At 45.6% G+C, this 25,323-nt stretch overlaps 3 protein-coding genes across 7 annotated transcripts in view; 2 read left to right on the top strand and 1 right to left on the bottom strand.

The window, feature by feature from the left end:
- The window catches only part of LOC107392906 (ADP-ribosylation factor-binding protein GGA1), a 14,579-nt gene extending 13,907 nt beyond the window's left edge, over nt 1-672 (top strand). For both annotated transcript variants that reach the window (XM_015970985.3, XM_015970991.3), the window contains exons 16-17: nt 74-184; nt 345-672. In XM_015970985.3, coding sequence (XP_015826471.3) covers nt 74-184; nt 345-455 — 222 coding nt within the window. In that variant the 3' untranslated portion in view covers nt 456-672. The remainder of the gene's footprint in view (nt 1-73; nt 185-344) is intronic.
- Nucleotides 673-2,029: 1,357 nt separating this feature from the next.
- Nucleotides 2,030-11,919, bottom strand: ddx17 (DEAD-box helicase 17). Of its 2 annotated transcripts, none has more exons than XM_070552060.1 (13): nt 11,895-11,919; nt 9,852-10,014; nt 9,667-9,763; nt 9,393-9,526; nt 9,244-9,309; nt 9,000-9,141; nt 8,401-8,561; nt 8,110-8,282; nt 6,112-6,222; nt 5,945-6,006; nt 5,616-5,675; nt 3,324-3,557; nt 2,030-2,826 (listed from the first exon to the last, which is right to left on the bottom strand). In XM_070552060.1, exons 2-13 carry the CDS (start codon nt 9,993-9,995, stop codon nt 2,357-2,359), a joined length of 1,854 nt encoding a protein of 617 aa, XP_070408161.1. In that variant the 5' UTR covers nt 9,996-10,014; nt 11,895-11,919; the 3' UTR covers nt 2,030-2,356. The 2 variants fall into 2 exon arrangements, with proteins under 2 accessions (XP_070408161.1, XP_054599934.2); XM_054743959.2 differs by lacking the exon at nt 11,895-11,919 and adding an exon at nt 11,639-11,891.
- Nucleotides 11,920-12,235: 316 nt separating this feature from the next.
- On the top strand, nt 12,236-24,170 carry ntan1 (N-terminal asparagine amidase). 3 transcript variants are annotated; one of them, XM_015971020.3, is made up of 10 exons: nt 12,236-12,453; nt 13,001-13,103; nt 16,410-16,475; nt 16,552-16,660; nt 16,737-16,810; nt 16,911-16,961; nt 17,037-17,090; nt 17,175-17,272; nt 21,736-21,849; nt 23,203-24,170. In XM_015971020.3, exons 1-10 carry the CDS (start codon nt 12,373-12,375, stop codon nt 23,371-23,373), a joined length of 921 nt encoding a protein of 306 aa, XP_015826506.1. In that variant the 5' UTR covers nt 12,236-12,372; the 3' UTR covers nt 23,374-24,170. The 3 variants fall into 3 exon arrangements, with proteins under 3 accessions (XP_015826506.1, XP_015826498.1, XP_054599935.1); XM_015971012.3 differs by having other exon boundaries at nt 16,908-16,961; XM_054743960.2 differs by having other exon boundaries at nt 16,908-17,090.
- The last annotated feature ends 1,153 nt before the right edge of the window (nt 24,171-25,323 follow it).

Here is a 25,323-nt window from a genome sequence, read left to right as displayed (position 1 = left end):
GGGCAGGTTTGTTTTTCTCTGCTGCTGCTCACGACAGCAGGGTTGTGTTATGAAGTAATGTAATTATTTTTAGGTGATGAAGGTAAAGCTGCAGCCTCCCTCCTGCACTGAGCTCCCAGCCTTTAACCCCATCCTGCCTCCAGCCGCCGTCACGCAGATCCTCTTGTTGGCTAACCCTCACAAGGTGCTGCTCGAGTTCTCCCAGAAACCTGATTATGGATATTAGTGACTTTTATATATACATTTATAAATAAAGCTTTGATTGATTGATTGATTGATTGATTGTAGCAAGACTTGGTTGTTTTCAGCGGTCACATGCGCTGACATCCGTGTTCTTCTTCCAGGAAAAAGTGCGTTTGCGGTACAAGCTAACCTTCAACCTGGGGGACAACTTTCACGACGAATCTGGCGACGTGGACCAGTTCCCACCCCCGAACACTTGGGGGAACCTTTAGTGAGAAGGATGAGTCTGCTGTTGTCATACCTGCATCTTCCTTTACATTTAAGTTCCTGCCGTCCTTCAGCGCCGTCTGAGGAAGACGAGCTGATCGTGGTTTAAAACTCTGCTGTGCAAATACCTGAGGTCAGGTGTGGAGACCGGTTGACTTTGTGCCTTCTCGTTCCTTCTTAGATCTCGTCAGAGTTGCTGAAGGAGTTTATTCTTCTTCCTCCTCTTCCTTCCAACCGTTGGGTCTGTGCATTTATACGCAGCTAACTGTCAGCCACACGCAGAGCAGCGACTCTGGAAGCTGAACGTGAGGTTCTCCGGTTTAGATCCCGTTAAGCAGGTCCTGTGAATCCGAAGTAACGGGTCTTGCTCTGTTGCATCCTGGGTAAAATGCTCTTTGGAATCCAAACAAACATCTAGGGAGATTTATGATGGTCTTACCAAAAATATCATGAATTAAAATGAACTTCCTGTCAAATGAAAGCATCCATTTTTATCAGAGGTGCGTCACTAACCATCATCTCTGATGTCGGTCCTTTCCTCTTAAATGTAATAACTGGCGCTCGTGGGTGGGTGTTGGTTTGTGTTTGGATGAGGTGCTGAATTCACTTGTTTTTTTTAGCTGCAAGGTTGAAGTTGAAAGGATGACCTGAATTAAACCATTAAACTAGCCAGAATAGTTCCGCTTCATTAGTTACACCTAATCTGTCCAAAATCAAACAAATAACTTTTCATTTCTGCACGTTTTAGATTTCTTACTGATTGGTTTGATTTCCTTTTCACAATGTAAACTTTTATGCACTAATTTAAAGACATTTTGCACATGTAAGTCATTCCTTCTCATCGCCGTCGTCTTTCTACCGATTCGTCCAACGATGGACGTGAAGTTCGTGGAACATCTGGTTGGATTCTGCCACATGTGCCTGAGATCTGATTTTTTTGTTGTTGTTTTTGTTTATAAATGACTTTGTGAACTGCGACACCAGTTGATGTTCAAATGTTTATAATACAGATGTTGTTTGGAGGAGAATCTAGAAAAACAACTGTTATAGTATTGTAAATGCTATGAATTATTCCTTGAAGTCATTAAAAGTACATTCATGCTGCTGAAGTCCTGAGCAGACGGAGAAATAAGAGTAAGTAATCCCGACGCGGTGCTCGGCATTTATAAACCGCATATTTTAAGTGTGTGTGCAGTAACACTGGAACTGTTTTAACCAGGAAATACTCAAAACTATATTTTTACGTTTTGTTCTTAAAAATCAATTTTTTTTATGCACAAAACCCAGAAAATGTTGACAAACGAAGAGATTGTAAGTTCCAGTACTGATCGGCAGGAATGTGTTTCTGGGGCGGAGAAAAGCGATTCTCTATCAAACACTCCTAAAATAAAGCAAACACAAAAACACTTGATTGTTTATTTCAGAAAACACTAAAAAGATCGTGTAACATAACATAAAACAAGCATTTTTAAAACACGCATTTAATACACAACAGGAAATAGGAAAAGCATGCATGACCACGATCATCAAAACCTACGACGACGAAACTAGAGTGGTCAGATTTCACTAAACTACAAAGGAGACTCACAAACTTGTTTATTCCAAAAGCGATTCTAAAGAAAAAACCCGTCCAAGTGGAACAAGATGAATCTAAACCTGAACCAAGAGGCGGCGGCGGCTGGAATATGACTGCTGATGTTTATCATCGTTACTCGCCCAGCTGGACTCAAAAATAAAAAACACCATCTTTCTGGTTCTAATCAGTCAGCAGTGGTGAGACGACCAGAGATCCAGTCATGGAGATCTGTCCCGGATGGTCCACGATCCTCGTGTCACACGTGTGAAACAGGAAATAAAAGCCCTTACCTGCCTGGAAACCACTGCTTAAGCTCCTGTGGAAACGGAGTTAAGGACCCCCTGGTTTATGGGGCGGCTGCGCGGCCGGAGGAGGAGAGGAGAAGGGGTAAGCGGGTTGCCCCATGAAGCCCATGAGTGGGGGCTGAGGTGGGGGGAACTGCTGAGCCATCAGAGGCTGAGGGCCGCCTGAGGGTGGCGCTATGGGAGGACCCTGGCTGAACTGACCCTGTGGCTGTCCGGACTGGTCCTGGACGCTGCCGGGGTGACCCGGGCCACGAGAGTTGTAGCCCCCACTGTTGTTGTTGTTGTAGCTCTGGTACTGGTCCGAACCGGAGTTGTAGTTGTTCCTGTGATCCCGGCCTCTGTCCCTGTAGGAAGAGGAGCGGTCTTCGTCGCGGTTGAAGTTGCCACGGTTGTCCTTGCCGCCGCCTCCGCCGGGGCGCATGCGTCGATCGCACTCATCCTGGTACATGAGGTTAGGGTTGTTGGCGTTGCTGCCACGGTAGCGCATCCTGCCACCTAGAGGGAAACCAACGCATCGTTAGTTAGGACCTCGTTTCAGTGTCGGCTGTTTGTTTCTCGGTCGTCCAGGACGTGATCGTCTTGGAGGTTTTGTCGGAACAACTGAACTTTTCTCATTTTCTTTGAAGACGTTTCACCGCTTCTTAAAACTTTGGTTGGGAGGAGGAAGCTGTTGAGGCGTGGTGTTGATGCTGACCATACCAACGTCTTCAAGGAAAACATGAAAAATCCAGTTGTTTCCACCCAAACCTTCAAGTGTCTAGAGCAGGGGCGCCCAATCCTGGTCCTGGAGGGCCGGTGTCCCGCATGTTTCACCTGATTTTGATCAGCAGGTGATTAACAGGCTGCTGCAGAGCCTGATGAGCTGCTGCACAGGTGATTCAACCACTGAATCAAGTGTGTTGGAGCAGAGAAACCACTAAAACATGCTGGATACCGGCCCTCCAGGGCCAGGATTGGGCACACCTGCTCTAGAGTGACGTGATCCCTCGTACCGCCGCCTCCTCCTCGACCCGAGTCCACCAGCTGGAGCAGTTTGGGATTAATGGCTTGCCGGGCTTCCTCCAGCACCCGGACAAGGTCTCTGGCCTGTCGCAGGTTTCCCGGAGTGAAGAAGGTGTAGGCGGTGCCCTTATTGGTGCTGCGAGCCGTACGCCCGATACGATGCACGTAATCCTCAGAGGAATTGGGATAGTCATAGTTGATGACAAACTTCACGTCTTCCACGTCTTTAGATTCCAGATGGAGGGGAGGAAGGGAAAAGAAACACACGATCAGCACAGGAAACGGCTTCTGGAAAGTCTCCGTATTTGAGACGTTGTATTAATATGATTGTAAATGTGGACAAAAATATCGTGTTTTCATTTAGTGACGTTAATGAAACCAACTTGCCTGCCTTTTCGGACACTGTGCACAAATCCACATGTCTGTGTCAGTCCGACACCCTCACTACTCAACATGACTCGACTTAAAGTGAGCATCATATGGTTTTGCTAGGTGGCCAATTAGATCTGCGTTCTTCACAGCAACATGGTGAGTCTGTTTCTCATTACAGAAGACGTGGGGCTCTGACAGCACTGCTGATCATTACTCTCCCATCTCTCCCGCAGTGTGACGGCTGAACGCCGTTTCATCGTCTGCAGCGCTGAAATATTTATGTGCTAGAAGTAAAAATCTATTCTTCTTTTGGAAAATAAGAACAAAGGTAGTACCTGACTGTGTGGTGAGCTTGTGGAAGAGTTATGGTAAAGGGGTGCTGTGGTACTTACCCCCTTCAAGTTGTTTTTACAAAGGTAGCCGGTTCCCCCGGATCAGTCCTGGGTCAAAGGGAGGGGGTGAGGGAGAGGGAGACGGGATTCGTCCCTCACCTTCTGCTCACACCAGCAACATCAGACGGGAGCAGAACCGTTAAACCCCAGGAGACCCCCCCCACACACACACAATGGGTGGTTCTGTCGCTCTCTCGTCGCGTTGCAGGACCCTCCTCAGACTCTGGCCAGGACTGGATCCAGACAAGCCCGTCTAACTCTCTTTGTCCTGTCTGTCTGCCTTTTGGACCGATGGGCAGACATACAGGAGCCTCAGGCTGCTCCCAAGGAAGGCTCGCTGGACTGGGTTTGCAAATTGACAATAATGGGCCGTGAGGGGGGGGGGGGGGGGGGGTTGGGGGCAGGCGGGCGGGCGGGGAGGGATCTTATTTAGCTTTAATCCCGCTGACACTGACTAATGTGACGGAGGGGGGCAGTGACAGCAGCACAGACTGTTACAGCTGCCGTGTGCTGCCAAACCCTGAGAGGAGAAGAGGGGAAAAGAGAACAAGGATATAGTCATGGAAGTTTCCACACGTAAAGACACTTTACTCCACCCCCTTCTCAGATGACGCTAATGATTCCTGATCCTTCTAGCACACAACACCTGTCCTACACAAACGCTTCAGCGGGGTGTCTGACTTTGTGAGTTTGTACTGAAAACACACAGGAGGCGAGAAAACGGGCGCAGGAGGTTCGGCCCCACACACCCCTCCTTTCAGGCAGCGTGCCAAAGAGCCCAGCTTGAAGGAAGCTTTTTAACTGCGGTAACAAGAAACAGACTATGGACCTGGTGGACCTGGTGGGCCGGCCCGGAGTCCTGGAGCCCTTCAGACTGTCTGGTAACAGCGAAAGGAGGTCCTTCCTTTAAATGAGCTTCATTAAGACCCACTCTGTTAAAAACCCTGTGGTTAAACTACCTGTACACGTCAGAGAAACACAGTTCTGCAGGAAAAAAAAAACACATTTCCTCCAATTTACATACCGTATTTTCCGGAGTATAAGTCGCACCAGCCATGAAATGTATAATGAAGAAAAAAACAAATAAGTCGCATTTTGGAGGGAAATTTTATTATTTTTCTTACAAAATCTGAGACCAAGCGTTTCACATTGCAAGACAAGTCTCCAGCAGAGGAGCTGAAACCTGGACCGGAGCCGGCCCGCAGCAGCGCGGTATACATAATATGATATATAAGACGCAGGACCAGCCAGACCATGAAAAAAAGTGCGACTTATAGTCCGGAAAATACGGTAAGTGAGAAAAAGATAAATGTACAGCTTGAACAGTTTTACCGGTGCAGAAGACTTACCGTACATTCATTTATTTACAAAAAATTGTAGATTTATCTAAATGCCTTTCCTTTTGTTGATCTGTCATGCATACACTATTATTGTAATTCCCCCTAAAACACCCAAACAACTAAAGACAACTGTGAAAGCACATATGGATAGTTTATTAGTGCGAGAGCAGAGACATACCCAGACCACGAGACGCCACGTCAGTAGCGATCAGAATCGGGGCTTTGCCGCTTCGAAACTCTGTGGAGTTTAAACAGAAAACAAAAGGTTGAAACCTGCAAACAAACATATGGAAAAAGACAAAAAGTAGAGCTTAAAAAAGGAAGTTTTAAGAAGTTGGTGGACTGTTTATGTTATCTCTAATCCAGCGTTTCTGGGATTAAATAGAAAAGACTTTATTAATCTCTCGTTACAGCATGAACAGAAATATGTCATGAGCGTGTGATCGTTCAGCAGAGGAGCTACGGTCGTTACGATTTCCCATAACTTAACTAGGTAAGTGGGATTACCTGTAAGTACCCAGTCTCTTTCTGGTTGGCTCTTGTCTCCATGGATACACATGGCTGGCCACCTAGCAAACAAAACCCCGTTTAAATGAAGGGATAAAGCTGATGATCACATGACCACAGAGTTCCTTATAGAGGACCGATGATGCAATAACCATCTGGATTCTTACCCGTCACGCCTCATCTTCCGGGTGAGATCGTCACATCGTTTTTTGGTCTCCACAAAAATGATGGTTTTGTTCTCTTTCTCAGCCATGATCTCCTCCATCAGCTGAATAAGTCTGTCATCACAGAGACACACACCCTTGATGAGATTCAAAAGGGACAAGCCGTTACTTATTTTAAGTTATAGATCTAAGTTATAATAGATCTCTGGTCGATACAAAACATGTTCATAACGTTCGTTGCACTGAATCCCTCACACGAGGCGACAGCAGCAGTTTTATTCTCGACATTTTCAGTGCCTTCCAGAGTGAGCCGTTTCAGGGTTCTGCCACTTTAAGAAAACAAGCTGGAGCTGGCCACGCCCACCTCTACTCCACTCAGGTTGCTATAAGCCGAGAAGCTCCGATATCCGGGATAAGCTCGGAGTAGAGCCGCTGCTCCTTCAGCAGCAGCTCCCTCTTGCATGTGAGAGCATGTCTTATACGCTCCCCATTTGTGACATCACAAACAGGGACTTTTAACTCATTCACTACAATTGACGACTAAAGTCGTCATTTTAAATCCAACCATTCACTGTCAATGATGACTAAAGTCGTCATTTGCATGTGTTTACTGTGTGGGGGCGTCGGACGAGCCCCCACACCGTGAGAACAAACATCTCAGCTCTAAAGCTGATCTTCATCCGCGTACATCACACGTCACGTGATCAGGAAGCAGAACATCCACGTGTTAGATAATTTTGGGCCGATCTTCTGCCGATCACAATTCAACAAAGGATTATGAAAGAACGGATAACGCTCGAAACACGCGGATTCTTCCTGATGTAAGAGGTGAGTCTCCGCTTTGTTTTGGTTGTTTTGGCGTTGACATCATCCTAGCGCTCAACGTTCTGTGAGTCTTAAAAAAACAGTAAAAACGGTGAGAAATGCAGCGAATGAGTTAAATGACTTGTTTTGGGCACACAATTCTTCAAACCAAACACAAAGAAAACAGATGGACAGATTTTTTTCACAGTTGGGTTGTTTTTGAGGCAGTAGACCCACGTGGCAGCACAAATAGACTTTAATGGTCAGTTTTACATCATATGTCCCCTTTAATTCCAGTTAAATCCAGTTGTCACCAGTTTGGGTGTGAAAATTGACGCTGGACTTAAATTTGATGCTCACATCAACTCTGTGATCCGGTCCAGTTTCTTTCACCTGAGATGTCTTGCAAAAATCAAGGCCATGCTGTCGATAGCCCACCTGGAGCGGGTACTGCATGCATTTGTAATTTCTAGGCTTGATTACTGCAACTCTCTCTATGCAGGGTTGTGTCAGTCATCACTGCGTCGCCTACAGGTTGTGCAGAACAGCGCCGCCAGGTTCCTGACTGGGACCAGGAAACGGGACCACATCATTCCGGTTCTGGCCTCCCTGCACCGGCCTCCGGTCTGTTATCGTTCACACTTCAAACTCCTCGTCTTTGTTTATAATTTCATCCAGGGTGGTGCTCCCCCCATCTGGCCACACTCCTGAACAGACATTCCCCATCACGCGCTCTGCGCTCCTCTGACCAAGGCCTGCTCGCTGTCCCTTGTTCTAGGTGTCGTACTCGCGGGGACCGGGCTTTCTCAGTCCTAGCACCGTCACTCTGGAACCAGTTGCCACCCTCAGTTAGGCTGTCCCCATCTCTGCCAGTCTTTCAGTCGCCTAAAAACCCACCTCCTCCGCTTGGCGTTTCCTGAATGTGTTTGATTTTGGCCCTCTTTAATGTTGATTTTATTTCCCTGTTTTCATTGGTTCACTCTATCCCTTGTTTTACCCATTTGTCTTCTACTAGAATGTTTTACCTTTTTTTGTAATTTGAACTGCTTTTATTTTCGATTTATTCACCATATTTAACTTTCTCTTGTACCATGTTCAGCGCCTTGGGCTTCCCGAAAGGGTTGCGGAAGGCGCTATATAAATAAAGATTTGATTGATTAATTCCATTTAGCCAGTTAAAAAAATGGTTCTTCCTACTTGTCGTCCTTCTCAGTCTCCATACAGACGTCAACGATCTGCAGGATGTTGTGGTTGGCACTGAGCTCCAGAGCACCAATATTAATCTGAATGTACTCCCTCAGGAAGTCCTCCGCCAGCTGACGAACCTCCTTTGGCCAAGTTGCGCTCCACATGAGAGTCTGTCTGTCAGGCTGAGGAAGGAAAAATACACTTAATAATAGAAGTAGAGAAAAAAACCAAAACAATTCTACTTTATTGTTGTGGAGGAAACCTTTCTGATACAGAAGTGCCACTGAGCCAAAGTCCTACCCTGATTTGTTCGACTATTTTGCGAATCTGCGGTTCAAAACCCATATCCAGCATGCGGTCAGCTTCATCCAGCACCAGGTAGGTGCAGCGGCGCAGGTTGGTTTTCCCCGCCTCCAAAAAGTCAATCAGACGACCAGGAGTGGCGATGCAGATCTCAACACCTGCGGTCAGAAACAACTGCAATGTCAGTAACAACAGGGTCACACATGTTTACAAGGTTTTAAGCACGAGGAATCTTGTGGTTAGTGTACTGTCCTGGAGGACCAGTATTCAGCATGTTTTAGTTGTTTCTCTGCATCAACACACCTGCTTTTAACCAACAGGTGATTATCAGGCTCCTGTAGAGCCTACTGAGCTGCTGAACAGGTGATTCAACCACTGAATCAGGAGTGTTGGAGCAGGGCAACAACTGAAACATACTAGATACCGGCCCTCAAGGACCGGGGGTTCCCCACCACTGCTGTGCAAGCATGCAGCCACGCCTCCAGGGAACTAAAACATCAGTTGCGGATACTCAGGAGTAAAAACTGATGACGTGTTCCCAACCCTGGCCTCGGTGTAAACGAGGTGCAATTCTAACGACTGAAAACCATACCCACCACGCTCAAGATCACGAATCTGGGGCCCTTTTGGTGCTCCACCATAGACGCAGGTGCTTTTGATGCGGGATGACTTGCCGTAGTCGAAAGCGACCTGCTGAACCTGCTGGGCCAGCTCTCTAGTTGGAGCGAGGACCAGACACTGTAGGGATACAGAATGATGACCAGCTAGCTTTGTGTGCACACAAGCATTAAGATTTAGATGCAAATCTCCAGTCTGAGGTTGTGTCACGTTTGTACTCACTATAGGACCATCCCCCCTTTCCAGATAGGGCTGGTGATTAATGTGAACAATAGCTGGAAGAAGGTACTGCAAGGAACAAAAAAACAATCATGTTAAACTGTCATTGCCCATTTGTTAATGATGATAGGCTTTCAGGGATGAATTCTTACAGCCAGTGTCTTTCCAGAGCCCGTCTGAGCGATTCCCACCATGTCCTTGCCGCTCAAGGCCACAGGGAAACCCTGGGACTGGATCGCTGTGGGCTCCTTGAAGTTCTGATGCATCAGAACATCCATCACATACTCTATAGGGCAAAAGCAGGAGATTATCAGCATCAATTGAAGGTATTAACATGTTAAGCCCTTAGATGTTTTACAGAAAATTCATTGTTGATGAATTTGTTAAATATTATTTGTGTGTGCAGTATTAGGTGTGTTCCCTCACGAGGAAAATGTGCCTGGTGGAAAGCAGTTAAAGGCTTTGGGCAGCCTGAGCCTCTGACGGTGACCTCCTTCTTCCTGCGAATCTCTTCAATGTCATACTGGGATAAAGCAACAAGAAATAGAAGAAGAGACATGAAATGTGTTGTGTTCTTCTGAAACAACTGTATGCAAGAAGAAGAAACATACCTGACTCATTCGTTGGACCTCTGGGTGTTCGTTGTAGAAGTTCTTTTCAAACTTTGGCAGCTCATCCAGGTTCCATCTTTTCTTGCGAAGACGCTCACCGGGGTTACCAAACTTCATGGGTGGTGGTCCGTTGCGGCCACCCATGCCCCCTCCAAACCTTGGCCTGAGATGTTTCAAGAGGTAAAAGAAGAATCAGAGGAATTAGTACGAGGAGCAGGTTGACGGATGTCAACGCCACACTTGGGCTTCACCTGTGGTTTTTATCTTTATCTGCACCTGTAATGCTACTACTAATAATAATAATAACAAGCTTTATTTGAAGCATCGTTCTAAAACTCGAGGTCATTGTACAGTAAAAGGAAATAAAACACTCAAACAAGCACAAAAACAATACATGAGTAGTAAATATAAAACCATGATAAAACACATGATATAGTTGTATACAGTATATAATAGTGACATAGTTTGAAAGTTTTGATTAAATGACTGAATTTAAAATGTTTTTTTTTTTTTTTTTACAAAATCTAGTACAAAAAAATACAGAATAACAAATGATAAACCTTATTAGCATTATCCGCGGTAATATCCAGTAACCGTACACAATTTCTCAAAACATTCATCCTGTTTAACCCCAACACCCTCCAACCGGGGGCCTCTACAGTTTCATGTCCCAATCATCTACTACTGTCCACATACTCCAAACTAAAACCACAATCAAACAGCCCAGGTGGGAAAAAAGGCCATTTTAAATTGTAATAAATTAAGATACAATGATGTTTGAACTTTACTTTAGAAGAGCATCTGACCTTCTCTGGTGTCTGCTGGAAAAAAAAAACCTTGAACAAATGTAGTTGAGGACCCCTGGAATAAATACAACAATTGACTAAATTTCCTAAATGGAATTTGAACTCACAACCTCCATCCTGTCAGCACGTTTACACAGGGCAGCTCTTCTAAAATAAAGTTCAAGTATCATTTTATCTTAATGTATCAGAAACCAAAAATTGCTTTGTTTACTATCTAAACTATTTTGATTGTAGCTGTAGCTGTGCTCGGGGAATGCAAACAATCACTCACACTTGGGACATGAAACGCCAAAGGCCCCCATTGTTTGGGAGGCGCCAGGGCCCAAAGAAAAAAGGCCTAGGGCCTAAAGGGTTATTGGAAAAGATTCTCCAGCAGCGGTGATTTAGTCACAGGCTATGTGACCACTAGATGGCGCCAGATACAAAGAATGTCTTTCTAAACTGGTTGTTTTTCAACACCACTGAGCAATATGGGTCAGAGTTCAGAGTGAACCCTGTGTGTGTGTGTGTGTGTGTGTGTGTGTGTGTGTGTGTTTTCTGCCTGTGGAAAAATATATTTTTCCATATTTTGAGAACTTGAGTTTAGTTTAAAATCTACAGATTTGAGAGTTTATTTCCTGGTTTATTGAACACAATTTTTCAGAAACACATCTGCTTATTAAAAGCAACAAATCCGTAAACAAAGTCCAGAGGGCCTCAGTCCCAACCATGGTCCAACATCTATCTATTCACTGAGCTGCCGAGCTCCAACTTCTTCACATTTCACCGATGCCGTTGTTTAGTGGTTTTACAACGACTCGAGAGTAGGAAAACAAACCTCGTCATTGGTGAGACAGAGGAGTCAAATGAATTGAAAACAGTCTTTAGGCCCCTTTGGCGCCTTCGTGTTTAGTTTCGGGAATTTTCTCATTCTCAGTTGATCATATGATTTCACGGCAAATAGATCAAGCGTTTTGAAAATCACCAACAACAATAACTAACCTGTCTCGTCCACGGTCTCTGTCCCTGTCTCCATAAGATGAACCCCCTCTCATGTCGGCAACGCAAATATTCTTACCCGTAGTATTTTTCGCGTTAGCTGGAGTCGATTTGTTGACGTTGCGTTCAGAATTAAAGAAATGCAAATTAGATAAAGACACAAAAATTAAATCCTAGTGAACTATAATACACGAATTAGGCAATAACAACGCTACAATAACATTGTGACCAACAACAGCTATATGCGTCACGAACTAACCTAGCTTGTTTTTCTCAAACCCGATGACGTTGTTCCTGCTAGTACGTTAACGTAGCGTCGTGAGTGGTGCCGTCTCTAAAAAAGCCTTAGCACTTACGTAACCTGACTAAAAGCAATGGTGAATGCAATTAGAACAAAAAAATGGTGTCGTCGAAAACGAGAGCTTGTTTAACAACTAAAACGTAGAAAAATGTGTATTGCAACCTATAAATGAAAAAAAGCTAAACTGGACAATAGTGCGTTTAAAACATCTTTATCTGGTTCTAGTAAACAAGAAAATAAAAGGTCTGTATATCAACCAGAAGGGGGCGACATTGCACCGAGTCGTCCATGCGTTTCACGAGGAAACGAAGAAGACAACAGCTGCAGGAAGTTCAAGTCGAGATGAGACAGACAGGCGTTTGGACGTGACGTTTTTAAGTTATTGACATTTTTAAAGCATGAACTAGCTGATTATCAAGTGACGCTCGTTAAAGAAATGCCTTTGTTCATTCAGGGTAGAGAACTTGGCCGCATAAGGTCGACAGAGGAGTTGTTCAGCAAATATCCACATTTACAGGTTAGTGTGGCTATTAGCTGTTCAATAATTTTAGCAAGTAAACACTGACTTCGTCGGTTAACGCTGTTTAAGTCTTTTATATTAGACTGTACTCTTCTGAATGTCACACCATCAAGTTTTTTGCATTTGAAAGAAATCGCTGTTTTGCCTAATCATAAGAAACACGTTTTAATTAGTTTTAAATAGTACAAGTCACTAGCAAAACAATGATGCAAGCTAATAACAATGATTTCCTCTTTGTATTCAGGTAGAAAGAAGTACAAAAGTACTAAAACACTAAATATAGCCTGCCCTTTTTTCCCTTGTAAGGTCTGACTCTTCTGTTGTTCTAACCACTTTCCTCTGTTCCTCATAAGTACACAACTCACCATATCAGGTACAAGGACTGGGTAGGAAATTATAATGGGAAACACCCAAAGCCTAAAGAACTGCTTGTCAAACCCACGTCTAGAATCTCTGGGGTCAAATAAGACTGGTCAAAAACTTTTACCTGTCAGGTATGAGGCACTTAAGTTGTTGTAACGCATGATGTGTTCTTATGTTACAGGAACATGCTAGAACCTTTCGCTCCAGGCCTCTGGTTGAAGTGGACCCAAAGTGCCTCCTGTATGTTCAGCAAAGAGAGTTTGCAACAACAACTCCAGCAGACGGTAAATACAAACCTATCACAGAACGCATCAATCTGTTTGGTTACAAACTTTATGACACAATTATTTGATTTGTCTACTCAGGTGTTTCAGGTAGATATCTTTATCTATTTTTCCTGGATCTGAATGCTCATGCATTAGTCATCAAATTGTAATACAGACGATTTGGGGCAGCAGTAGCTCAGGAGGCGGGTTGCCCAGTGATCAGAGGGTGGTGGGATAGATCCCAACCCCTGTTAGAGTATTCGATTGTGGGCAATAGAATATTGTGGGCAAGACACTTCACCCAGATTTCTTGTGTTAGTGGTGGTCAGAGGGGACAAAAGCACCAATGGCAGCCTCACCTCAGCCAGACCTCCTCAGGGCAGCTGTGGCTACATAGTAACTTACATCACTGGCGGTGTGTGAGTGCGTGAATAATGGAAAGTGCTTTGAGTGCCTTGAAAAGCGCTATTTAACTCTTTATTATTGTTGTTGTTAGTATTATTACTTCAGTTTGCTAGCCCATGGGTCCTCATAACATATTTAAAGGGGCATTATGGAAGTTTGACAGCCAAAACATGAGTAGAAATAATAAATTTCTTCTTCATACATTCTCCTGCAATGCCCTGGTCCTGTAGAATGAGCCCTGGCATTTTTACTGTGGTTGCCTGTTTTTCTGTAAAATCACAGAAAAAGAGAGATGCTCGGGTCGAGCAGGCTGCTTCATGCGCGTTCACGCTCAGACATCGCCCTCCGAACCGTTTTTTTGAATGTTGTTTCAGCTGTCATCAAGGGTATAAATGTTACAGATACAGGAGACACTACTGACGCTTTAGCTCGCCTAGTAAGACTTCGGGCTTTCGCGCAGAAGACCCGGGTTGGATTCTGGATGTAAACATAGTTGTTTTAGAGTTTCTTTTTTACATTAATGGTATATTTTTTTACAGTAAGATGCCCAAATTTTTATTTGAGACTCGCAGAACGCCATTGAATTCACAGATAAAAAAGATGTGGGTTCAACTTTCATTTTGGAACAATTTTTCAAGCAAGGGAAGGGAATGATCTGAGCATGCAGGAGGACTGACCCATCATAAACCTTTGTCGGCTGTGCTGAAGAGAAAGGTACAGAACCAAATTATTTAATTAATTAGCTGCGCGTTCTCCTGTCCTCCGGGCCACACACACACACAAGGGACTGTCTCAGCTGTTATTTTCGTTAAGGAGTGTGCACGTACAGCATGCACGCCTCGTGCACGAGCCTACTATTGAAGCTGCTGTTACGCTTTTGGCCTGAGGGGGCAATCATGAGCATAAAAATTCAAAACTCCGTCAAGTCTCTTTAAGCTTTGACGGATCATCTGCTGCTGTGGCCCCCAGACTCTGGAACTCTCTTCCCCTGAGCCTGAGATCAGTGGTCTCTAGGGTCGAGCATCGATTGGAACCAGGACCAACTGTTAGTTTTTCCCGGAATCGTTCAAAGCTTTTTATTTTGATTCCTAGAATGCTGACCGGGAGGAATCCGCGGCCGATCTCCGTGAAAAATAAACGTGATCTGCAAATTGTGATCAAGGCTTTTCAGAGCTGATCACACCAGCTGTCTGTGTGCAGCACAAGCCCCCCCCTCCCCCCACCCAGATATAAACAAATGCGTCTGCCGAACTTTTACTCCGTGATGTAAACGTTTACTCCTGCAGCGTAGAGGAAACGTGTTAAATACGTCAACACGGTGGATTTAATAGAAGCTTTAAAGAACAAACTCTGGGCGGTGTGAGGCGAGTTTGTCTCACTGCAGAAATAAAAACACACACGGAGCGTCAGCAGTCAGACGCAGCCGCTCACCAACACTTGTGTGTGTGTGTGTGTGTGTGTGTGTGTGTGTGTGTGTGTGTGTGTGTGTGTGTGTGTGTGTGTGTGTGTGTGTGTGTGTGTGTGTGTCAGAAGGCTGAACAATAACCTGTAGAATAATTAAAGTCATCATGCTAAAGCAGCTTCTCTGTGGTGGACCACACCAGCTTCTGCCACAATAAATATTTATAATAATAATAATAATAATAATAAATAAAATTTAAATTTCCTTTCTGAACTATTTCTATTGAGTTTTAATGTTTAAAATCTGTTAGATTGTTACTGACAGCAGCTACGTTTAAGTTTCACTTCCTGTTCTGACTGAATGCTGCTGCAGCATGGAGGTGTAGTTCTCAGTCATCCTGGACATGATCATCCTGAGAGTTTCAGCTGAAAACAGCTGGACGTTTCTGGATGTGTTGGAGACATTTAGCCTCTCATCCCAGAGGCTTCTTCCAGACTTTGGTTGTGGTCAGAAACAAACACACTGGCTGTGCTGCAAGTCTTTTTCTTTTTTTCTCCAAAACATGTTTTTGTCTAAATGAAGGTGATGTTGTTGTTCATAGAGTTAAAATTCATGTTGAAGTTAAAGAGCAAGTCACCCCCTACCAGAGTCTTACTCCACTCCCACTTCCTGTTTGAAAAATGCAACAAATGCTGTTGCCTAGCAGACCGAGAGGGCGGAGCCGCTAACAAATACACACACACACAGGCTCACATTGACATTGTGACATCATATGGTACCAGCTAACATTCTAGGGTACCTCTTAGCCAATAGCGATGGCAGATTTAAATTCAAATGCAGTGCAGAGTTTTTACCTGACAATGGCACGACACTGACAGTTTTAGGCAGGAAATTAACATTTTAACTAAAATGCACTAAAGTGCAAAACTATTGACTACATGTGTCTGCAGCACGATTAGACACGCATTTATATAGTTTATCAGAGAAAAAAAGTTGATTTGGGGGTGACTTGCTCTTTAAGTTTATTTCATCAAGTAGGACCTGTGGTTAGCTGGTTCATTTGAAACATGTCATGTCTTGAAAGAATCGAAATCGGGAATCGATAGGAACCGGAATCAGAATCGGAATCGTTCAAAATCAAATGATGCCTAACCCTAGTGGTCTCCTTCATAAAGCAGCTGAAGACTCACTTGTTCAGGCATCTGCATAACCTTCACCACCGCCCTCTCCTTATTCTGCTCTTCCTACCACCTCTGCATTTCCCATCGGTGTCCACCTTTCTTGTTAATTTTCTCTCTCCCTTACTTTACATTTTAATCACAATTTTCATTGTATTTTTTCTCATTTTAACCTCATTTAAAATAATTAAAAACTTTTTTACATTATAAAATTTTTGATCTTGTGAAGCGCTACATGAAGATTGTTTTCTTTCTTTCACTTCTGCTTGATCTTGATGTAGCTCATCAGTCAGGTACTTGATTTGTAATAGTAACGCATGTTTTTTATTTGTATTTCAGAGTATGTTTCGGTCATTGGGTCAGACGATGCTACAACCTGTCATTTGGTTGTGCTTCGACACACTGGTAACCTTTATTCTGCCCTCTGTACAGTAAGACGGAAGCTGTGGAGCCGTGGTTTGATGTTCTCATTATTTTGTAGGAAGTGGAGCTGCGTGCCTTGCTCACTGTGATGGCTCCAGAACCTGGTCTGAGGTCCAACTCATTGTGAAAGCAGTTGCATCATTGAGAAATGTCTTTAAGGATGGCCGGTATGTCACCAACATGCACAACACAAACAAATAAACAATTGCTATTCTCTTACTTCCTCTTCTTCCCAACATGCAGATTTGAGCTCCATCTGGTTGGGGGTTTTAATGATGACGCAAGAACCTCCCATAAACTCAGCCTTAGTATTCTCGGTACGATCGGTCAGCTTCAGCTTTGGTAAACGTTGCTGTTGCCGGACAGATTTTGAGCTTGTGTCACATTTAAAATGACTCTTTTGTTCCTTCACAGCAGCATTCCAGAAGCAGGAGCAGGATATTCACCTGGAAACGTGCTGCATCACAGGTAACTGTTCCCTTCATGGATGCAGTCATCGTGGCTCTAAATCAGACTTCATCTGTTTAAACTTTTATGTTTCAGACATGAATGACATGGTTGAAAATGGAATTCATAAACCAGTTGTGTACGGAATAGGTGAGTTACGAATGAACTCCAGAAAGATGTTGGGCTCTTTCCGCTTGTTTGCGCTGTTTTGGATCATTGTTTGATTCTGTGCAGGTGTAAATGTTAAAACTGGGGAAGTGTTCCCCGCCTCGTTCCCTCAGAAAGGACCTGCAGAGGAGCTGAGATCAGCACGGACTTTCACTGGGGGACAGGTAACATCCACTCCAAACCAGTCAAAGTTGGAAAGTAATTAGTTGTAAATCACCAAATTAAATCTCCTTAAGTCATGAAATGTACTTTTTTAACTGTGTGGTCAGCTTGCTTCTCACACCAAACCTTCTGTCAGGAATCTTGGTGTGACCTTTGACCCAGCTCTCACCCTGGATTCTCATGTCAGTTCTCTTGTTCGCTCTTCCTTCTTCCATCTCAGGAACGTTGCTAAGCTGAGTCCCATTCTGTCCCGCTCTGAACTTAAGACAGTTCTCCACACCTTCATCTCCTCACGCTTAGACTACTGTAACTCTCTTTTCACGTGTCTGAGCAGAACCTCCCTGAACCGTCTACAGGTGGTTCAGAACGCCTGTGCTCGGCTTCTGACCAAGTCCTCCAAACACACCCACATCACCCCGCTTCTCCTCCAGCTTCACTGGCTGCCAGTCAACTTCAGGGTTCATTTCAAGATCCTGGTTCTGGTCTATAGGGCCTTACATGGACAAGCACCATCTTACATTGGTGACCTTCTTAGTCCCTACACCCCCAGCAGGTCCCTGAGGTCCAGTGACCAAAGCCTACTGGTTGTGCAGCACCAGGCTAAAGGTCAAAGGTGACAGATCATTTGCTGCTGTGGCCCCCAGACTCTGGAACTCTCTCCCCCCGAGTCTGAGATCAGTGGACTCAGTGGTCTCCTTTAAAAAGCAGCTGAAGACTCACTTGTTCAAGCTGGCTTTTGTATGACCCTCTCCACCACTCTCTCTTTATTCTGCTCTCCCCACCTATTCCACCTTCCTCAGGATCCACTGATTTCCCTCTTTCCTGTTCACTCTCTCTCTTTCTTAACATTTTTTTAATCACAATTGCCTATTTTCGCTCATTTTAAATATATTTTTCAACATTTTCTAAATGCTTTTTTGTATTTTTACATTTTTTGTTTTTGTGAAGCGCCTCGTGATTTTTATCTTGAGAGGCGCTATAGAAATTATATTTTCTTCTTCGTCTCGTCTCGTCTCGTCTTCCTCCGCTTATCCGGGTCCGGGTCGCGGGGGCAGCATCCCAACTAGGGAGCTCCAGGCCGTCCTCTCCCCGGCCTTGTCCACCAGCTCCTCCGGCAGGACCCCAAGGCGTTCCCGGACCAGATTGGAGATGTAACCTCTCCAGCGTGTCCTGGGTCGACCCGGGGGCCTTCTGCCGGCAGGACATGCCCGAAACACCTCCCCGGGGAGGCGTCCAGGAGGCATCCTGACCAGATGCCCAAACCACCTCAACTGGCTACTTTCGATCCGGAGGAGCAGCGGTTCTACTCCGAGTCCCTCCCGAATGTCCGAGCTCCTCACCCTATCTCTAAGGCTGAGCCCGGCCACCCTACGGAGGAAACTCATTTCGGCCGCTTGTATCCGCGATCTCGTTCTTTCGGTCATTACCCAAAGCTCATGACCATAGGTGAGGATTGGGACGTAGATCGACCGGTAAATCGAGAGCCTGGCTTTCTGGCTCAGCTCCCTCTTCCCCACGACAGATCGGCTCAGCGTCCGCATCACTGCAGACGCCGAACCAATCCGCCTGTCGATCTCCCGATCCCTCCTACCCTCACTCGTGAACAAGACCCCGAGATACTTAAACTCCTCCACTTGAGGTAGGACCTCTCCCCCGACCCGGAGGTGGCAAGCCACCCTTTTTCGGTCGAGAACCATGGTCTCAGATTTGGAGGTGCTGATCCTCATCCCAGCCGCTTCACATTCGGCCGCGAACCTACCCAGCAAGAGCTGAAGGTCAGAGCTGGATGAAGCTAGGAGGACCACATCATCCGCAAAAAGCAGAGACGAGATTCTCCTGCCACCAAACTCGACACACTCCACACCACGGCTGCGTCTAGAAATTCTGTCCATAAAAGTGATGAACAGAACCGGTGACAAAGGGCAGCCCTGGCGGAGTCCAACCCTCACTGGGAACAGGTCCGACTTACTACCGGCTATGCGGACCAAACTCACGCTCCTCTGGTAAAGGGACTGAATGGCCCTTAACAGAAAGCCACCCACCCCATACTCCTGGAGCGTCCTCCACAGGGTGCCCCTGGGGACACGGTCATAAGCCTTCTCCAAATCCACAAAGCACATGTGGATTAGTTGGGCAAACTCCCATGCCCCCTCCATCACCCTTGCAAGGGTATAGAGCTGGTCCACAGTTCCACGGCCAGGATGAAAACCACATTGCTCCTCCTCTATCTGAGATTCAACTATCGATCGGACCCTCCTCTCCAGTACCTTGGAGTAGACCTTTCCAGGAAGGCTGAGGAGTGTGATCCCCCTATAGTTGGAACACACCCTCAGGTCACCCTTCTTAAAGATGGGGACCACCACCCCGGTCTGCCACTCCCTAGGAACTGCCCCCGATGACCACGCAATGTTGTAGAGACGTGTCAACCATGACAGCCCTACAACATCCATAGCCTTGAGATACCCAGGACGAACCTCATCCGCCCCCGGGGCTCCGCCGCTGTGTAGTTGTTTGACTACCTCAGCAACTTCTGCCCCCGAGATCGGACAGTCCATCCCCAGGCCTCCCAGCTCTGGTTCCTCCTCGGAATGCGCATTGGTGGGATTGAGGAGCTCCTCAAAGTATTCCTTCCACCGTCCGACTATAGCCCCAGTTGACGTCAGCAGCTCCCCATCCCCACTGTAAAAAGTGTGAGCGAGTTGCTGCCTTCCTCTCCTGAGGCGCCGGACAGTTTGCCAGAACCTCTTTGGAGCCGATCGATAGTCTTTCTCCATGGCCTCACCAAACTCCTCCCACACCCGAGATTTTGCCTCGGCAACTGCCACTGCTGCACCCCGCTTGGCTATCCGGTACCTGTCTGCTGCCTCCGGAGACCCACAGACCAGCCACGCCCTGTAGGCCTCCTTCTTCAGCCTGACGGCTCCCCGAACCTCTGGTGTCCACCAGCGGGTACGGGGGTTGCCACCACGACTGGCACCGGCCACCTTACGACCACAGCTAGCAACAGCCGCCTCGACAATCGCAGAGTGGAACAAGGCCCACTCGGACTCAATGTCCCCCACTGCTCTCGGGACGTGGTCAAAGCTCTGCCGGAGGTGGGAGTTGAAGACCGTCTTGACAGGTTCTTCTGCCAGGCGTTCCCAGCAGACCCTCACTATGCGTTTGGGTCTGCCAGGTCTACGCGGCATGTTCCCTTGCCATCTGATCCAACTCACCACCAGGTGGTGATCAGTTGACAGCTCCGCCCCTCTCTTCACTCGGGTGTCCAAAACATACGGCCGCAGGTCAGATGATACGACTACAAAATCTATCATCGACCTGTGACCTAGGCTGCCCTGGTACCAAGTGTACCGGTGGGCATCCTTATGTTCGAACATGGTGTTCGTTATGGCCAAACTGCGGCTTGCACAGAAGTCCAATAACAAAACACCGCTCGAGTTCAGATTAGGTGGGCCGTTCCTCCCAATCACACCCCTCCAGGTCAAGCTGTCATTGCCCACGTGAGCATTGAAGTCCCCCAGCAGGACAATGGAGTCCCCTGATGGAGCACTATCTAGCACTCGTCCCAGGGACTCCAAAAAGGGTGGGTACTCTGAACTGATATTTGGCCCATAAGCACAAACAACAGTCAGGACCCGTTCCCCGACCCGAAGGCGCAAGGAAGCTACCCTCTTGTCCCCCGGGGTAAACCCCAACACACAGGCAGAGAGTCTCGGGGCTAACAAAAAGCCAACCCCAGCCCTCCGCCTCTCACCCGGAGCAACTCCAGCAAAGTAGAGTGTCCAACCCCTCTCCAGGTCTCGGGTTCCAGAGCCAATGCAATGTGTCGAGGTGAGTCCGACTATATCTAGCCGGTACCGCTCAACCTCTGCCACAAGCTCCGGCTCCTTCCCTGCCAGCGAGGTGACGTTCCATGTCCCAAAAACTAGTTTTCTTGTCCGGGGATTGGACCGCCAAGGCTCCCGCCTTGGTCTGCCACCCGATTCGCATTGCACCGGACCCTTCATGTTCCTCCTGCGGGTGGTGGGTCCACAGTTGGACGAGCCCATGTATCCGGTTCGGGCTGGGCCCGGCCGGGCCCCATGGGCGAAAGCCCGGCCACCAGGCGCTCGCTCACGGGCCCCAACCCCAGGCCTGGCTCCAGGGTGGGACCCCGGTAACCCTCCAGGCCGGGTACTCCGACTCTTCGTTTTAACCGCCATGAAAGATCCTTCGAACCGTTCTTTGTCTCACCCTTCACCTAAGACCAATTTGTCATGGGAGACCCTACCAGGGGCACCAAGTGCCCCAGACAACATATCTCCTAGGATCATTAGGGCACTCAAACTCCTCCACCACGATAAGGTGACGGTTCAAGGAGGAGTATTTTCTTCTTCTTCTTTAAAAAGAAGTTTAGGTTCTTGTAGATGAGTTTTATGTTCAGGGGAATCCAGTTAAACTACACACTCATTCTCCTTCTGCACAGATGGCTGACATATATGACTCGGACCATGGGCTTGTTAAAATTGACCCATGCAAGTGGTCTCCTGACATGGACATTGCCTTGTGGTTGTCGCAAAGTGATGATACAATTTTAAAGGTAAGAAAAGTCTGATTGAATTAACCTTGTGAAGAAAACATGCAATCTTTAGTTAAAGGTGTAGAGCACTCGTTTGATCAACACATCTGCAGCCGTCTCCAGTAGGAATGGATGCCTTGTAAGTTGTTTGTGTGTGGGGGGTAAGGGTTAGGCCTGAATCAGGAAGTACAAGTCAACAGAAGGAAAAAGTGGGTGTTTCTCAATGTCAAGGCGCCTGGCCTTGCGAGGCGATGTCTTACGAGGACACGGTCCTTCCTTGGTCAAAGAAAACGGTTAAATGGAACAGATTTGCATCACGTGACCGCGGCTTCCACGACGGTCACGTAACTTCACGTGACACGGGAGATAACATTATATTTTATACGTATTAGTTTAAATATAAATATATACCTTTTACTTTTTAAATTGTGTATATGTTTATTAAATTAAAAATATAAGCAAGTTACTACCCGCTAGCCACCAAAGCTGCAACTACTAAGCAACTAACCAACCATAGATAACTTCTTTGGATCTAAAAAACATTTTAAATTAGCTGACTCACTTTTAAACTTGAAATTTGCCCCAGAAGTAGCTGCCGGCTTCTGATCCGCTGTCCTTTTGAAAATACTGCGGTGTATTGTGGGTAATTTTTGACCAAGGCTAGGCTACAAGACACCTCCCGTGTATCCTTGCTCAGCTAGCTAAACGGCTAACAAACGGAGAACACGCCTCGGTAGAACATGAACATTGAAACATGTCTTGGCGGCTCCTGATGACGTATCTCCTAGGCAACCGGGGCGGGGCCAAGGCATCAAGGCGAAGTTCCTTGGCATTGAGAAACACCCCTGTAGCTTCAGACGGTAGGGTCTGGATTCGTATTTCCTAATATTTGGACATCTCTGATTGGCTAACAGCAACACGACTCTACCACTGACTGTTGGTCTACAACGTTGATGTTTTATCTTCACAAATAACACAAGCCTGGAGGAGTTCTGCTGTGTGGTGGAGCTGCTAATGCTAACAGTTAGGTTCTACTAGCTGAGACGTTCTCTGCCGTTTCCTGGATGCTAAACCAACAACAGCCTTCCCCGTCGTGAGTCCAGATGGGTGAGTCCATGAATGTTAGTGACAGAGTGACATAGATCTGTCAGGATTTTCTATCCTAGAGTTTCACCGTCTGATTTCTATCAGAAACTACTGCAGGAGATCGGTGTAGGAGACTATTCTCATGTTCAGCCTGCATGAAACACTCAGACTGACCTGTTAGAATCAGAAGTAACCATTAAAATATGGTTTTTCAGTGTCCCGCACCTTTAAAAGGTTAAATCCTAAACCAACCGATGCTAACTCTGGATTTTTACTGTTTTATTTTAGTGCCTTTCCACGTCTCCGATGGCTGAGCCGCCACACTTTGTCCAGCACATAAAGTCGACCATCCAGTTCATTTTAGCGCACCCAAATTCTGACAGCTTGTTTCCAGGCCGTCAGCCTCAGCTATACCACAGGAACCAGAGCGGAGACTGGGAGAGGCTCCTCCGGTCGTAGCTCCCTCTTTGTTTCTGACCGGTTCCTGCCTCTCGTTTCAACAGAAACACTGTGACCCTTAAACTCATCGTCTGTTTGACTGTTGTGTCGTAACGTGGAGTGCTTTACGGATCCCGCACATCAGCTGTCTTACTGTCCTGCTAGACCACTCTTATCTCCACTCCTATGAGTTGAAACGCAGCCTGCGCCTTGCACCACCTTCTGTGTTTTTAAGTGTTTTTTATTGTAATGGACACGGTGGAACATTTTTATCTTCTTTGATTCATAAATAGTAATTGCTTGTTCCACTTATTGTTCAGTTTGAGGCAGTGCAGCGTAAGTCCACCTGACCTCTGATTGTGAGCCATTTTGGTGCCAAAAGTTCAGACGAGAAGCAAAATGACCTTTATGATTAGACGACGTATTATGGTACAGCACCACACAGGAAAGTAATTAAAAACGTATTTCTAAAGGCAGCGATTGTAGGTTTCAGGTTTATATTATTTGGACTCTGTGTTTATTAAGCATTTGTCCATGATTATAGTTGAGCCTAAACATCTAAACAGCAAAAGTAAATATATGACATTAATGTACCTTTTATATTAGAGCTTTTCAGGTTTTCCTCTTAAAGAAACCATAAACGATATTTAGTGGCGTCCTCCGCATCCCGCTCTACACTCGCCTTTGATTGTGTTTGTGTCAGAAACTGCACGCGTGTGCATCTTTTGCTTTTATAAGGAATGACATAAATTCTTGTTGAATGCAATAAAAATGTGTTTATGAGTTTTCCCTGATTATTAAAACAGATCAAATCTGAAGACAATACTTTTTGTGTGATTTATAAAGAAACTGTTGTGAGGTGTTTTGAGCTTTCAGTTTAATGTAAACATGCTGAATCAGAATAAACAGCTGGGGGGTGGGGGGGGGGGGGCATTGTTACGTCTGGTACCAGCGCCAGGTGACCCTCATGAGAACAAAAACTCAACTCACTAATGAGTAGGTCTATCGTCTGAACTCTTCCAGATAAACATCAGTGTCATTCAGATACACACACATATATACTGTATACATGCATACACACACACACACACCATACATGAAAACATACACACACCATACATGAAAACATACACACACACATATATACATACACACACCATACATGAAATCATACACACACATATATACATACACACACCATACATGAAAACATACATACACAGATACATACACACACACATATATACTGTATACATGTATACACACACATACACACAATACATGAAAACACACACACACACATATATATATACATACACACACCATACATGAAAACATACACACACACATATATACATACACACACCATACATGAAAACATATACATACACACACACATATATACTGTATACATGCATGCATACACACACACACACCATACATGAAAACATACATACACACACATTTACTGTATACATGCATGCATACACACACACACCATACATGAAAACATACACACACACATATATACATACATACACACACCATACATGAAAACATACACACACACATATATACATACACACACCATACATGAAAACATATACATACACACACACATATATACTGTATACATGCATGCATACACACACACACCATACATGAAAACATACATACACACACACATTTACTGTATACATGCATGCATACACACACACACCATACATGAAAACATACATACACACACACATTTACTGTATACATGCATGCATACACACACACACCATACATGAAAACATACACACACACATATATACATACACACACCATACATGAAAACATATACATACACACACACATATATACTGTATACATGCATGCATACACACACACACCATACATGAAAACATACATACACACACACATTTACTGTATACATGCATGCACACACACACACACCATACATGAAAA

This window comes from Nothobranchius furzeri, chromosome 6 (genome assembly GCF_043380555.1).
Source record: "Nothobranchius furzeri strain GRZ-AD chromosome 6, NfurGRZ-RIMD1, whole genome shotgun sequence".
Classification (NCBI taxonomy): Eukaryota; Metazoa; Chordata; class Actinopteri; order Cyprinodontiformes; family Nothobranchiidae; genus Nothobranchius; species Nothobranchius furzeri.
The sequence above is the reverse complement of the archived record's forward strand: the minus strand, read 5'-3'. Positions and strand labels throughout refer to the sequence as shown.

Excerpts from the sequence above, each read along its gene's own strand:
- ddx17 (XM_054743959.2), bottom strand. The coding sequence starts at position 11,691 with ATGAGAGGGGGTTCATCTTATGGAGACAGGGACAGAGACCGTGGACGA. Across the intron at positions 8,562-8,999 it reads GATTCGTGATCTTGAGCGTG|GTGTTGAGATCTGCATCGCC; the intron begins GTGGGTATGGTT and ends TTCTGACCGCAG. Across the intron at positions 8,283-8,400 it reads AAATAGTCGAACAAATCAGG|CCTGACAGACAGACTCTCAT; the intron begins GTAGGACTTTGG and ends TTCCTTCCTCAG.
- ntan1 (XM_054743960.2), top strand. The coding sequence starts at position 12,373 with ATGCCTTTGTTCATTCAGGGTAGAGAACTTGGCCGCATAAGGTCGACA. Across the intron at positions 16,661-16,736 it reads AATGTCTTTAAGGATGGCCG|ATTTGAGCTCCATCTGGTTG; the intron begins GTATGTCACCAA and ends CCCAACATGCAG. Across the intron at positions 16,811-16,907 it reads ACTCAGCCTTAGTATTCTCG|CAGCATTCCAGAAGCAGGAG; the intron begins GTACGATCGGTC and ends GTTCCTTCACAG.